This window comes from Elgaria multicarinata, chromosome 1, assembly GCF_023053635.1.
Source record: "Elgaria multicarinata webbii isolate HBS135686 ecotype San Diego chromosome 1, rElgMul1.1.pri, whole genome shotgun sequence".
Lineage (NCBI taxonomy): Eukaryota > Metazoa > Chordata > Lepidosauria > Squamata > Anguidae > Elgaria > Elgaria multicarinata.
In genome coordinates, this window is record NC_086171.1 from 99,849,066 (window position 1) to 99,864,321 (window position 15,256).

Consider the following 15,256-nt stretch of genomic DNA (forward strand, 5'->3'; position numbering starts at 1 on the left):
GCTCTCTTCGGTGGTTGTCCCCCATTGTGGGATATCTCTCAAGGGAGATAACACCTGTTTGTGTGGGCTTTGGTAGATGGTTTTTGATGGTTTAATTTAGTTTATTGAAGTATTTTATTTGCTTCACTATATCTGTTCTGTGTAGTTTAGTCTGTAGATGTTTAATGACTGCTGAATTAATTACTGCTTTTATACATTGTTGTTTAAAGGGGTATTTTTAACTCTGATTCCTGTTCTTCTTACTTGTCAGCTTGCAGTGGTCCAAAAACTGGGCAAGGAGGCACCTCCTACTCCCTCTCTAAAACTAGCTTTTCTCCTCATGAGTGAATAGGGTGAATCCTGGTTGTATGTTCCAGGTTTGGTCTGCTCTTGTTTAGGTGATGTTTCCCTTGCTTTGTAGGCCAAATAGAGGGAGGGTGGGAAGAAGACAACAGTAGTGAGCACTGGCTCTTGCTGGGCTAAACTTGTTCCTGGCCCACAGCTCCTAGTAGCATCAGTGGGTTTTGAAAGGTGTGGGCCACAATATATGTCAATGAGCATAAAAACCATGGTTGCAATTCTGCATGCATTGAATCAGAATTTGAGTATCCTGATTGTCAACAAGGTAGTGGAGTGCAGACAAATCTGGGTTGAAGGCCCCTAGCAGAATGGGAATAAGTGTGGCTAATTGGTGGACTTCAGACATTTTAGTTAATGTCTATTTCTGAAGTTGCACTTTAAATTACCATTTTGAGTTATTAGGTTTAATATTTTTATATGAATATCTTCATTACAGGAATTATACCTCCCAAGCCACTTCTGAGACGAGATCAGATGGAAGGGGCAGGAACTGGTTCAGATACTTTTGATCACGTTACTCGATCAGCAAGGGAACATACTATGCCACTGTCAGAACCACGCATGATGTGGGGGTCGGAGGCCTATCCTCACACAGAGCCTCAGCAGACTATCCCCCCAAAAGTCACAGAAGAGCATGAAGTTCTAAGGTATGTTTTGGGATTATCTTGTTTGCTATTCGTTTTTCCTGCACAATCCCCCTATTGCATCCTGTCCATTTCAAGCATAGCTGTCAATTTCCATTTTTTAAAAGGTCATTAGCTCCTCTTTAAATTTGTTTCCTAAACAACTATATTTCTTTGGACAGTTGTTTTTGTTGGACAGCTAACTCAAACAGAGGTGCAGTTTCAGCCCCATTCAGCTTTAGTTGAGCTATTAGATGGTTAATTTAACGAACAGATGGTTGGTGCTATACATGAAAGCTGTCTTGACAGTTGTCTTTTTAAAGGTCAAGTAACTATGGGAGATTGCTAGAGGAATGTTGGGGTGGGTGTCCTAACCCTATTCCTTCTTGCTGTTAGTCTGCTTAAAATTGTACTCCCCAAATAGAATCATGAAACCCTGGGGGGACCCCTCCTCCCAAAAAACATGAGGGTGGTGGTGGGAATTAAAAACAGAATATTTTTAAATAGTTTCTTTCCCACACACATACACACACACTTTTCCCAAGCCTTCATATTTCTATCCCTAAGCTGCTCCCTTCCCCCCCCCCCCAGGGGTGGAAAAAGAGGAAACTAGGAGGAGGCCATTTTAAATAAACAAACTGGTAGAGAAAAATTAGGACACCTTCCAACACTACTATCAGTTGTGACCACTGACGCTGCTTTTCAATTAAAAAAATCCCTAAGCTATCAGGAGACTTCTCTAACATCTCCTTTATGATGACTTGTTTGGCCCTAAATGTTGGTTAAGCCATGTATTTACTTTGATATCATGGCTATCTATAAAGCAAATAACAATATCCTATCTGAAAGGCGTTGTAAATATGAACAAATACAAAAAAAACCCTCATACAGTATTTGCAAATTAACATTTCTGGCTTGGTATCTTTTTAGCAGCCATTTCACTTCCTTCTGAAGACTCATCTGCTGGACTGTTTGAAAGATTTGCCATTGTATTTGAGGTTTTTATAGCAGTTTCTTTCACAGTTCATAAATTTAGTAGATAAAATGGTAGCTTTAGTCATTGACCCCTAGCCTATTACAGTGTACTAGATTTTGTAAGTCTTGGCCCCCCAATTTCATTGGTGTTAACAAATCTCTCCAGAAGTGGTATTCTGTGTTGTAAAAAAGTATGATTCAAACATATAGCAGGTAACCATTTTTTTTAACATGTAACAATGTATAGCGATTTTGATAAAGCTTCAGCTGAAAATGTGACTTGCTTATTTCTAGGCCTGAGGAACTTCCAGATGAAGAGCAAATGTCTGTTCAAGCAGTTTACTCAGGAGATCCAAGTCAGTTGGACTCCCAAACAAAGACAGACTTCTTCAAGGAACCCAGTGAAGTGAGCATATCAAAGTCTTCAGGCAGATCTTTAGAGGATGCACAGCCTCGCCAAACTGACACACCTGCTCCTACAATAAGTTTTGAAGTAACTGCAGAAAATGTCTCTCAGAGTTCCAAGGAAGAGCAGGTGCCTGTAGAAGAGAGTAATTCTTCCCTGAAGAGAAGCATTTCTCATGGGTCAAACCATTCTCTGAAATCAGAAGACCAAGGGAATGATACACAAGCAAATGTTTCCAAAGTAAACAGCAAACACATTGAGCCAAAAGAAACAACGATTGAAAGAGTAGATAGCAAACTAAAAAAGGAGGGGTTCACATCTAATAGACTGTTGGAAGGACCAAAACCTGAAAAACCCTTCAAGCCTAAATCTGAAACCAGGTGGGGTCCAAGACCAGGTTATGGCAGAAGAGAAGAAGGTAGTGACAGACCAGTGAGAAGGTCTGGTCCTATTAAAAAGCCCATCCTTCGAGATATGAAAGAAGAGCGTGAGCAAAGAGAAGAGCGTGAGCAGAAGAAGGAAAAAGAGGGAGAAAAACTGACAATTGAGAAAATTAGCAAGATTGAGAAAAGGGAACTGCCTCAGATGCCCCCTTCCAGGCTAGAACCAGAGAAGTCCATTGCAGATAAAAAAGTATTGCAAGGCACACCACAAGCTTCAGAGTCTGCAGACAGTCCCGTGCAACCTACAGTTACACCTGCTGTTCAGCAGTCCCATGTTGTCCAGCAAGCAGCAGTAGTAACCCCTGTGTCTCAACCGCCAGCTGCAGTCCAGACACCCTCTCCTGCAGTTCCGCAGCCACCTAATCCTCAAACTGCAGTTGAACCTCCGTCCCTCACTGTTCAGCAGTTACCAGTTCAGCAGCTACCAGTTCAGCAGCCTGTCAGTGCAACAAAGGAAGAAAAACAGACAGAGAAAGTAATGAACAAAGAACGAACCGTAGAAAGGCCTCGAATGGAAACCAGACCTGTGAAGAGAGAGCCTGGTTTACCTCCCAGAACATACTGGAAAGAAGCTAGGGATAGGGACTGGTTCCCAGACCAAGGATACAGAGGCAGGGGGCGTGGAGAGTATTATTCTAGGGGGCGCAGCTATAGAGGTTCTTATGGAGGCAGGGGCCGAGGGGGAAGAGGTCATAATAGAGACTATCCACATTACAGAGACACTAAGCCTAGAGTGGAGCATGTGCCTTCTGGTCCTCTTAGGCAGAGAGAAGAGAGCGAAACCCGTAGCGAGAGCTCTGATTTTGAAGTTGTTCCAAAACGGCGAAGGCAGAGGGGATCAGAAACTGACTCAGACAGTGAAGTGCATGAAAGTGCAAGTGACACCCTTCTTTCAGACAAGGACAGCTTAAGCAAAGGCAAGCATTCAAAGAGAGAAGAAAAGGCAGATGTCAAAAAACCTGCGAAAGCTCTGTTGCCTTTCAAACCTGAAAATAACAATCGAGGTGACAATAAAGTTTTAGATAAAACTTATGAGAGGGAAGATGAAAATAAGCCCAAACCGGGTTTTCTTCCCAAAGGAGAACCTTCTAGACGTGGCAGAGGAGGGGTATTTAGGCGTGGGGGCAGAGATCCAGTTGGCCGTCCACCTCGCCCATCTACCCTTAGGAGGCCAGGATACAGAGATAATCAGTGGAACCCAAGGCAGGCAGAAACCTCTAAAGTTGAGGATGGAGAACCCCCACGTAGGCATGAGCATTATGGTTCTATACCGCTGGATAAAAGACCACCTGCAAAGTTTGAGAGGAAATTTGATCCTGCTAGGGAAAGGCCTCGAAGGCAAAGGCCTGCACGGCCGCCCAGGCAAGATAAACCGCCACGCTTTAGACGTCTAAAAGAGAGAGAGGCAGCATCAAAAATAAGTGAAGCTACAACTAGTTCATCATCAAGTGCTGTAGTGAGCAATGCTGTGAATGAGCAGCCAAGCACTACTTTAGATGTTTCAGGAAATAAGACACCAGACTTGTCCAATCAGAACTCCTCAGACCAAGCAAATGAGGAATGGGAAACTGCTTCCGAAAGTAGTGATTTCAATGAGAGACGTGAGAGGGATGAGAAGAAATTAGCAGACGTCACGACGCAGGTAGTTGTTAAGGCAGGGGAAAGCAGCACGCTAACCCCCAAAAGAGAGATCGCCAAGAGAAGTTTTTCCAGTCAGCGACCTGGAATTGATCGGCAGAATCGGCGTGGCAATAGTGGACCACCCAAATCTGGACGAAACTTCTCCGGGCCAAGAAATGAAAGGAGAAGCGGCCCTCCAGCAAGAAGTGGGAAACGAGGGTAAGTTTGTGCAGTACTATAGAGCTGATGCAGAAGGCTTCAAATGAAAAGACCAAAGTTCTGTCGTCTTTAGATCACTGGAGATTTTTTTTTTAATCAAATTGGTTTGAATGGCCGTGACTTCCATTCAATAGCACAGGGTGAGGAGGAACCCTTTTTCTATCAATGGCTGCATTCCCTCGGGATCTGTTGGAGGTTCGGGCATCCTGGCAGTAGGTGGGGCCAGAACCAAAAGTGGGCAGTATTCTCTTTGTCACCCCTACCCTGCCAAGATGGCTGGCAGGGAAGGAAAGTATCAGTCTTGCCCGATTTCTGAGCTGATGGCTTGCAGAAGGTAGTGCTTTGAGATCATTATCTTAGCATCATATTTTTTTAAAAGCAGAGACAGATGCAACAGAGCTCATGTCTCAAATCCAAAAGTTGGGGAAACTGCACAAAGCAACTTGCTCACAGCATATCTACAGAAGACTTGCGGCAGCTAGGAAACAGTTGGATATAGTTAATTTTTCAGCATTTTAAATATCTTTGTATTATATAAGGCAACTTACATTTGAGAAGAGAAATAAACCTGATAAATTATTGGTTACTCAAAAAAACGCAACAAAGTAATGTAGTTACATAATTAAAGGTAGGAAAGAACTTGATAACATTTCCAAAAGATATAGCAAATATCTTTTGTCAGTCTTATAATAAGCTTTGTTCTTCTAACAACCCAGTTGAAGATAAGATCAAAAAAAACTTTGCTGAAAATTAAGCACCCTCATTTAACTTCTGTGGAGATTGACAATCTGCATAGACCAATAATTACAGAAGAATAAGACAGACAGACAGATAGATTTATTCTTGGCTAACTGTGCTAAATGAATTAATGAAAAAACACATTTCCAAAAACTCTGGAAGATAGCAAAGAGAATAGTCTTGTTCAAGCACGAGAGAGATTTATCCATGTCAGATTACATAGACCAGGGGTGGACAATATACCCCCTTGACCTTATTCGCTACTGCTGCACCTCTGAATTTTGGCAGTACTCTGCCATTATTTTGCCACACTGTTAAAAATTAGGATGTTTGCCACTCAAAGGCAGTGGTGCAGTAGCAATATTTTCAGTTTTACTTAAAAACAAAACAAAAAGTGCCTCCTTTTTGCTGCCACTGCTGCTAGATTTCAACAGCACATGCATTGGCACAGCAGGGGTGTGACCCCCAGTCAGGTCCAAGGGGTGGCAAAGCAGTCCCCAAACCCCTGAAAATTGCCTATTCCCCATATAAGATTGCCCTTCTCAACCAGGATTTTAAAATGTGAACTAATATCTTGTCAAAAAGGTTGAAAAATGTAACTATAGAGGATTGAACTGGATTTATTAAAGACGGGATATTATCAATGAACATATAAAGTACATACATACATATGCAGGTTACATACAGTTCAGTCACTAAAAGTGTCAAAAAAACACATGACGTTTTATTTCTGGATGCTGAAAAAGTATCCATTGAATGGATTTATCTGTATCAAGTGTTGTATAAATTCTCTGTAGGGTTTGTGAGTGTGCGAAGGCCCCCTCCCTGCAGACATTCACTGTGTATGTGTGAACATAGGGAAGAGGCTATGTAATGTATGTGATGTCAGAACACTTGGCATTGCCTTGTTCACGTGATGAGTTAAACTTTTTTATAATGCCTAAATAGGGCTTCAGTTATTGGTACCCTGTGTATGAGTAGATTATTATTAGTATTTCCTCTAAACCAGAGTGGCTAACACACGTATAACCATGTGTAAATGTTGACCTGGTTCACACAACACAACAAGCCAGACTATGTGTTGAATATGGGTCGTCATTGAACCATGGGTTGTTGTGTTATGTGAACCCAGCCATGCTCACAAACCATGGTTTGTTAACAACAAACAACCCACAGTTCACAACCCCAAAACAAAGCATGGTTCATGGTTAACAAGCCATGGCTTGTTAGCGTGGCTGGTTCACGCAGTACAATAACCCATGATTCAGCAACAAACCATGACTTAATGACCACCTATACTCAACTCACACTCAATCCATTCTCTGGCTTGTTGTGTTGGGTGAACCCAGCCATTGTATATTACTGCTAGGGAAATATAGGATACTGCTCCTCCTTTGACAGAGGAGGCTTAAATTCCAGAAGGAACATGAACTCCTTGGGATTAATAAACTGTCATGATGCAGTCCTTAATCCAACTAAAATGCAATAGATAACCTCTTGGTCCTGTTAAAATATACCTTAAAAGCTCTTCATCTGTTTCACGTACGTTTCTCTGTAAGGTGAGAAAGAATAGAGAAAAAATAAAGCAAAATGCATCTCAGAGAACGTTTGGTGGGGGAGGGGAAGAACTAAATTTTGGAATGAAAGAGGGATTAGTTCTGAATAATGATGTAAGGATAGAGAAAACAGAATTCTTTCCTAGCTGAAATTGCCCTTAACTATAAATCTGGTAGCAAAGGCCATTGTTACCAGAAGTAATATTTGTAGAATAAGAAAGTGAAATGAAGCTCCACAGATGGGCTCAGAAGGCGCCTTGGTGAGAACTTTCAGCAAGATCCCAGGAGAGGAATCTGGACTGTACAGTGTTTTAGAAGGCAAGGTCACACTAAAAACTATTTTACCTGTTTAGCCAGAGAGACAGAGCCTGGTTGGCAAAGCACCAGTGAGGCAGCTGATGCTTGCTTCTTAAGAGTGTTTGGTGTGATCTCTTGAGAGAGAACTTCCTGCAGGAGCTCCAACAGGTGCTGGATTCCTTTCATTGGTCAAATGCTTTTCTGACAACGCAGAGTGGCTTTCCAAACCTAGCTGACCAGCTAACAGTAGTTCGTCTCTAAAACTGAGAGCCACAGCCAGTCCTTTTACTTCCGTGGAGGCAGGAAAAAAACAAAGCTGTGAGAACAATTCCCATGGAAGAAGTTCCAAGCATCTAGAAGTCTTGCCTCCAGTGAGTGAAGGGAGAAAACATTGCATTTCATCCTCTCTGAGCAAAAATATCCAGATTGTTCTCTTTCTATTAAGTTAAGGCATATGTATGGGAAAGACTTTAGGAACCTAGAAAGTTGTCCATTACTGAATCAGGAGTCAGAACTTTGGTCCATGTAGCTCAGTATTGTTTGCACTGACTGGCAGCAGCTTTCCAGAGACACGAGTCTTTTGCAGCCCTACGTGAATATGCCAGGGATTGAATTTAGGACCTTTTGCATGTGCTCTACCACTGAGCTACAGCCACAGCCCCTTCATTGTGGATTTCAATCTTTCTTCTTTTTTCTTTTAGCTTAAGTCCTTAGTGTTACCCTAAACCGTGTATCTGTGGTGGCTGAAGTAACCAGTTTTATTTTTATAATGTCAAGACACTCCCCACATCTTACTCTTCATACCAGGTCAAACACATCAGCTTTTCTTCCTATGCCTTGCTTATAGATCATTTGTCTTCCTACTTTTTCAGAGTCCTTTCTCATTTGTCACTATTCTCTCAGACTGCATTGTAATACCCAGAATGGAATGTGGTTATTTCAATTAAAGTCTTAACAGTATTCAGTAAAGTACTACATAGCACTGTATTTTCCCCAAATCTTTACTATGATGCTACTGATGATTTATTTTCTGGTTTTGCTTTCTGGCACAGACCATTTGAGGAACAGGTGCCGGTTGTGATTAGCACTGAGCCAGTCAGCAGCAGTTTACATCAGGAAGAAAACGGAAGTAGTGCTGCTGTGCTAAAAGGTTCCAAAGATGCCAACAACAAGAAGCGAGAAGAGTCCAAAGCTGGTCCAAAGAAACCTAAAGAGAAGGTGGATGCAATCTCTCAGTTCGACCTTAACAACTATGCAAGTATGTACCGGAAGTCTCTTTGGGAATCTTAAATGCATGCCTTCAGCAAGAAATCTCCATGGTTGTCTGAAGTAAAATAATAGTATTTTTTGCTGCATCAACCAGATCTATGATTCGATCAGGGATAGTTAAGAGTACCAACTAAAATTTGGATCTTCTTTACAGGTGTTGTAATTATTGATGACCACCCTGAAGTGACAGTGGTTGAAGATTCCCAATCAAATTTGAACAATGATGGTTTTACTGAAGTGGTATCAAAAAAGCAACAAAAACGCTTACAAGATGAAGAACGCAGGAAAAAGGAAGAGCAAACCGTGCAGGTTTAAGATCATGCAATTTATCACTCTTTTATCTAGCATATCTTTTTATACACAGAGCCACTGACCTGGTTTGCACATAATGCTAACCCGTGATTTGGTTAACCCATGTATCTTGCCCTAACCAGGGCTTGTCTGGCAGATTATTGAACAAACTAGTTTATTTTCTCAATCCATGAGTTATTTCCCTCCAAGCATCTGTTAGTATAGCTATATTGGCTCTGAAAATTGTTCTTTGTGGCTCGTAGTAGCTAACAGCATATGGTTGTCCTCTGTGTGTTCATCTATTTTTTAAAAAAAGGGATTTATGGTAGTGGATATGTCATCAATGGCAATTAAACTAATTAGATATTATTTGAATAAAGTACCTCGCTTCGTCTTGAAGCTACATTCTTGAAGCTACAGTGAACGATCCTTTTGTATTGAGTATAAATCAGTGTTCCTGATTGCTTTCAATATATCTCTTGTGACTTTATAAGTCCCTCACCTCCCGTCAGTTTTGAGCATACTCATTTATAAGTGAAAAGTCGGGGTTCAATTTCTTCTTTTCTTGGCAAATGAGCTGTAGACTTTCTTTAAAAAATCTTTCTTTTTCTTAGGTCTGGACCAAAAAGAGTTCAAATGAAAAAGGGAGATGTCCAAATTCCAAACTACCACCCAGGTTTGCCAAAAAGCAGCAGCAGGCATCAGCAGCAGCAGCAGCTGCTGCTGCTGCTGCTGCTCAGCAGGTTCAGGTTCAGGCTCAACCACAACTCCCGTTACAGTGCGTGCCTCAGATTTCAAGTCCGCAGACTTCAGTTCAGCCACAATCACAGGCAACTTCTGCAGTGAACAACAACACAGAATATGCAACAACAAGCAAAACTCTACAGACTACCACCTCTCATAATTCTATAGGAACTGAATTATGGGATAATAAAGTTCCACCTACAACGGTCCTCAATGACATATCTAAAAAATGTAAGCAGAGGCCTTTTTTCTACCTGGCAAGATGTGCAAGAAAATATAAAATGTGTGAATATGTGCTTGAAGTCTTGACTAACTGGCATCCTTTCCTCAGTTTGTCAGTTAATCTTGGCTTGCAATTTTGGGTCCATCACATAGATGATACATTGTCATGCGAAATTATTTCTACGACTGGAGAGCTGTAAAGCTTTTCCAAAATGTGTATTTGTGTCCAGTCCTCCTTCCTTTGGCCCTTGTAAGTATTCTTTATCCACAGTAGTACTGCTAGACCAGTAGTTGGTGGGTAATTTTTTCTACCTGCGACTTGTCCTTTGTATATGTCAGGGTGGGCAACCTCCAGACTGCATGTGGTTCTTCCACATCCTGCCCCTATTTTTTTTCCTTTTTTAAATCTGGCAGCAAACTGCTTCAGAGGCTTATAGAATGGAGAAATGTAGCTTGTTTCTCCCCCTTTTATTTTGTGGCATGGGGGCAGCAACAGGGGGTGGGGATGCAGCCTATGGTGGAATGCGGGGTGGGGGGGTGTCCCCAGACTGCTCAAGGTTGCCGGCCCCTGTTATACATGGTCATGTAAAAATAAAGGGGACCATTGTACTCTTTCATTCTTCCTTGGGCTACTCCCAGGAAGCTTTTCCAGACTGGGGGTTTGGCTCTGAACTACAGTGAGAAGTTTATTTGCTCTTCCCATGAATGCCAAGCTCCTGAGCCTTTGGCCTATTTGTATTGGCATCTGCTATGTAGGAGGGGGCTGTGAATAATCTGGAAGTAATAACATTGAGTTCCTAGCATACATTACATTAATGTGTTCTCTGTGGACAGGTAACTAGAGACATTCTCTTGTCCTTTCCTGCAAAAATGCTAAAATATTAGGAATTCTTAACAAGCAACATGCTGCCTCTCATAATTTTATGTATGTGTGGGCAAGTCATAGTTGCTTTGCAATTAGTACCTTTCCTATCAAATATTCTGATTCCCTTTTGTTCTCTGGGCTTTCAGTGGGACCCATTAGTCCTCCACAGCCTCCCTCAGTCAGTGCATGGAATAAGCCTTTGACATCATTTGGTTCAGCAACATCTCCAGAGGTAAGTAACAGACATAACGTATTCTGATTGTAATTTGATAGTGACTGGAAGTAACGCTGGGAAAACATTTATCCATTGAAACCGCCATCATTTTAATATGTTGTCACCAATGAGCTAGTTTACAAGTGTTACATCTTCTAACAGATCTGATGTCATAAATAAAACCCGATTGATAAGGAATTGCTTATAACCATTTTTCATAGTTAAAATTTAATTTCCTGGTCTCATTTGAGCTACATTATAGTACTTAATTGTAATAGGACAGGCCAAATATTTGCTTAAGTCTAAATTGTAAAATTCCTGGGATCCTTACTAGGGAACAGCACCTGGGCAGGAAAGTGGAATTGATTTGGGAATAGAAAGTATTCAGTTTGGAGCTCCAGCATCTAGTGGGAGTGACAATGAAGTTGGTCCAGTTTCAGAGAAACCCTCTGAGAAGCTTCTGGAACCTAAAGAGCAAAGACAAAAGCAGCCTCGGGCAGGACCTATAAAAGCACAGAAGGTAAGTGAAATGTTCCAACTCCCATGAATTACAGAAACATGTTGAAAGTAACATTTTTGTACCCAGGCATGCTAGTAATAGGAAATATAATGAAACCTCTATGCTTGCTTATGTGATCTTGCAAAAAAGTCATATCATACTGATGTGGGGGCAGGAGTGGGGAGAAGTTGAACACCTGTGTAGAATGCTCAAAGAGCAAGGACACATCTGCTGCCACATGTTAGGACCACTGTGGTTGCTCTTGGACCTGTCTGGGAAACGTGTGGGGCAGCTTTGTATTTAAAATTTTATTTGCATGTGGAGATAGAAAGTGCTTTATGGGTGACTTCCAATGAAAGAGTGAAATTATCTCTATCTTTACCCCATAATCTGGGGCAGGGGGCAACTAGATATTCTGTTTTCACGCAAGATTAATTTAACATAGATGAGATGTATTCATTTAAAGTACAGGGGATAATTTTAAGATTAAACAGTGCTGTATTCCAGTTTGTCATTTATTTACCATCTTTACAATTGGGTAAATCCTGCTGTGAATACTCTACTTGATAAAACTAAAGGTAATTACAGTAAGTTGCATACCATATGCTCACTGCCATTTGGTGGAGGTTTGATGAACTCTTCATCCTAGGACTTGGTTCTAAATTATATTTGAATATAGATGCCTCTTTTTATCAGTATGTAGCATTATTGTTATATAGCGTTCAAAAAAACACAACTAATACTCCAACTTCTGTTTGTGCATTTCAGCATGCAAAAAGGTTCATGTTGAAATTTGTAAATATGTTGTTAGCTTCCAGATTTGAGTCCTATAGAAAACAAAGAGTACAAGCCTGGTCCAATTGGGAAAGAGCGGTCGTTAAAGAACAAAAAAGTAAAAGAGGCTCAGCAGGGTGACTCTGAGGGGCAAGAGAAATCCAGTCCTACTGCTGTCAGAAGCCCAGACCCTATTACTTCTAAAGAAACTAAGGCCGCTACGGAACTTGGTACTGAGATAGGAACAATAATATCAGTGTCTGCACCAGAATTTGGTACAACCCAGAAGGTAAGAAACAAATTGAATGGCTACCTAGGCTTACTTATCAATGCTGAATAGCAGGAATTTAGCTATAGCCGAATCTATCTTAAAAATATTGAATGAAAAGGTAGTGAGCATTTGATCCGATTTAGTGAACGTTCATATCAAGCATTTCATGGAGAAGCTGAAATCAGTGGTACTCCCTCTGCCCATGTCAGAAGCTCTTTTAAGGTGGATATGAATAAGAACATAGCTGAATATTTGAGCGGCCTGTACTTGCCTAAATTTTACCTTCATAAATCTTCTGTTTGAAGTTACTGTGGTAAAAAAAGTAAGAGCTGCCAGACTCTGAAAGATATGGCAATTGAAATATGTGTTCACACCTACTCCTGGTTGCAGAAAATATTAATAGGATGAAAATATCTGCAGAAGACAAAAAGGGATAGGGTAGCATCTTCTCAGACATTCTGATGCAAGGTTCTTGCTTCAATGCAGACCAGAATTTCTGGGGGCCATCTATGGTTTCAGTTGATGTTTATCCATTCTATTAATGGTTGACAAGTTCGAAATACATTGGTGTCAAGTATTTGTCAACCATTAATAGAATGGGTAAACAAATAAGAACATCAGAAGTGCCCTGATGCTGGATCAGACTGAGGTTCCATCTATTCCAGCAAGCTGTTCACACAGTGGCCAACCAGCTGAGAGAAGTCCTTGCTTTCTTCCTGGAAGACACGTCTGAAAAGATTCCCTCAGGCCAGATGTGCAGAACCTCAGGCTCAGGTGACAAATCCAGCCCACCTGGGATCCCAGTCCAGTCTTCCAGTCTTCCCTAGATAGCCATGTCTTCAGGCCCTGGCCCCACTCCCTTTCTCCTGACCACCAATCGTTTGGTGGTTTCCCACCTCTTGTGCAGGTGTTTTTTCCATTCTAAAAGGCTGAAAGCTTAGTTACTGGCAGGAAGAGCTGTCATTTAAAATATGCTGTTTTGGGGGCCTGCCAAAATGGAATGCAACCCTCCATCTGAAAGAGGTTCAACACTGGTCCTTCAGGCTGTGGTTTTCCTCCCTTCCTAACAATAAAATATTTGAGTGTTAGTTAGTCGTGTATCTATTTTTTTCTGCAGTAGTTAGAACGGGTAGAAATGTGAAACATCAAGGAAGACAATATGGAATTAGAAAGCCTCTTGTTTAAAATGTCATCTTATACATTTGTAGAGGTAAGTTAGTGTATTGATCTTTTTTTTTAACTTGTGGAATTATACGAGAAACTTGTGTCTTCAGTTTATGGAGCAATGAAATGACTTTTTCTTTTACCTTTTTATGTGTTCAAGTCACTCTGAATCTGGGAAGAATTTTCTTTAATATATAAGTCAGTCTCTTCAACTTCTTTTCTTTGCAGGAGTCTGTAACAGACTATACAACACCTTCTTCTCATTCCAGCACAGTGGCAACAAGCAGTGCAAAGATGGAGGAAGCTTTAGTAACTAATGTAAGCATATTAGTGACTTAAGGCTATAACCTGTGCATTTCATTGTATTTTAAAATTAGTGATGATTATTTTAGGTTTCTGCTATTGGAAGTCTAATACCTCATAACCTACATTCTGCAGATCTACTGGGGCATGGAAAAGCTTTCTATAAATTTGGTTTTATGAGGTGTTGTGACTTAACAACGCTGAATATTATTTTTAGAGAACTAATAGATGGAGGCTAGAGATACATACATGGTTGTTTCAGATTAATGGAATCTGGCAACAATTTCAAGAGTTGTGGAAGTATAGAAACTGGTTTGACCAAGGCCTGCAAGCTAGGCTTAGGGGTTATTTACGTAGTAATGTGTGCTATACCATGTAGTAAGGAAATGCACATTGTTATGGCAATTGGGGCGTTCACAGAGCTTCATTAATGCTTTAGCTGCATATTCAAAAGGGATGTGCTTGTGAGACAGACAAGAGAGACAGAATGGATGATGGATGAATGAACTGGGGAGAGAAAAGTATTCTCCAGCCCACTTGTGGCTTTGGCCCCATCCACCACCAGTATGTGGCCCTTTATCACTTTCTCATGAGAGAATGTGAGCATTGACCCCCAAAAGGTGGTTAACCTCTAGATTACTTGGTACATTCCTCTTAAGCCTATATCATTTCAGAATACAGGTAGGAAATGACTTAAAGTATCCTCCACATTAAAAAAAATGCACCCGCCCACACCCAGAGCCCTTCTCTCTGTACCACTTTTCCACGTGCAGGGGGCTTTTTAGATGGGGGAAGCAGTAGATCAGGTGTTAGCCATCACTCCTGTGGGATGTTCTATGTTCTTTTCACAACACCGTACTGCTCAATATTACTATAATACTGGAGTCTAATTCTGTATCAAAATAGTTACTCTGCTATATAGTTTACAGAATGAATAAAATCCATACATCTCACATATAGCAAGAAAAATGCTTTAAGAACAAAGTAACTGCATTCATATTGAGTAACAAAGTTAGTACTCCTTGTCTGCAATCCTATTACTCTAATAGAACATGTTTAAGCAATTATTTTGCTCTTCACACCCCACTCCCACTATAGTCTTGAAACTGGCATTTTGTCCTGTGATAGTAAAATTTGTCCTGAATAAGCATGCATGTAACAGAGCAGACATTTTTCACACACGAGTGGCTAAACTTAGATGTCATGGAACCAGTTGAGAGCGTTCCTGTAAATTCATACAGTCTTCCCTCTCTTCCTTCCACCTTGAACTCACGTGCTATTCTCCCCCCCATCCCTTCTATGGTGTAAGTTACAATTTTGCCATAATATCTGAATCAGACAAACTTTGGTTAACTGTAACCGTCGTTTGCCTACAAACTAGAGACTGAAACCATGGTTTGAAGTGGGCTTAAGTCTCTGACTTG

General features: G+C 41.0%; 1 protein-coding gene across 11 annotated transcripts in view; it reads left to right on the forward strand.

Moving 5' to 3' along the window:
* Positions 1 to 15,256, forward strand: part of PRRC2C (proline rich coiled-coil 2C) — a 94,133-nt gene that overhangs the window by 42,155 nt on the left and 36,722 nt on the right. For all 11 annotated transcript variants that reach the window (XM_063133548.1, XM_063133611.1, XM_063133585.1 and 8 more), the window contains exons 15-23: positions 776 to 986; positions 2,232 to 4,625; positions 8,269 to 8,474; positions 8,640 to 8,794; positions 9,391 to 9,751; positions 10,754 to 10,839; positions 11,156 to 11,341; positions 12,132 to 12,383; positions 13,758 to 13,847. In XM_063133548.1, coding sequence (XP_062989618.1) covers positions 776 to 986; positions 2,232 to 4,625; positions 8,269 to 8,474; positions 8,640 to 8,794; positions 9,391 to 9,751; positions 10,754 to 10,839; positions 11,156 to 11,341; positions 12,132 to 12,383; positions 13,758 to 13,847 — 3,941 coding nt within the window. The remainder of the gene's footprint in view (positions 1 to 775; positions 987 to 2,231; positions 4,626 to 8,268; positions 8,475 to 8,639; positions 8,795 to 9,390; positions 9,752 to 10,753; positions 10,840 to 11,155; positions 11,342 to 12,131; positions 12,384 to 13,757; positions 13,848 to 15,256) is intronic.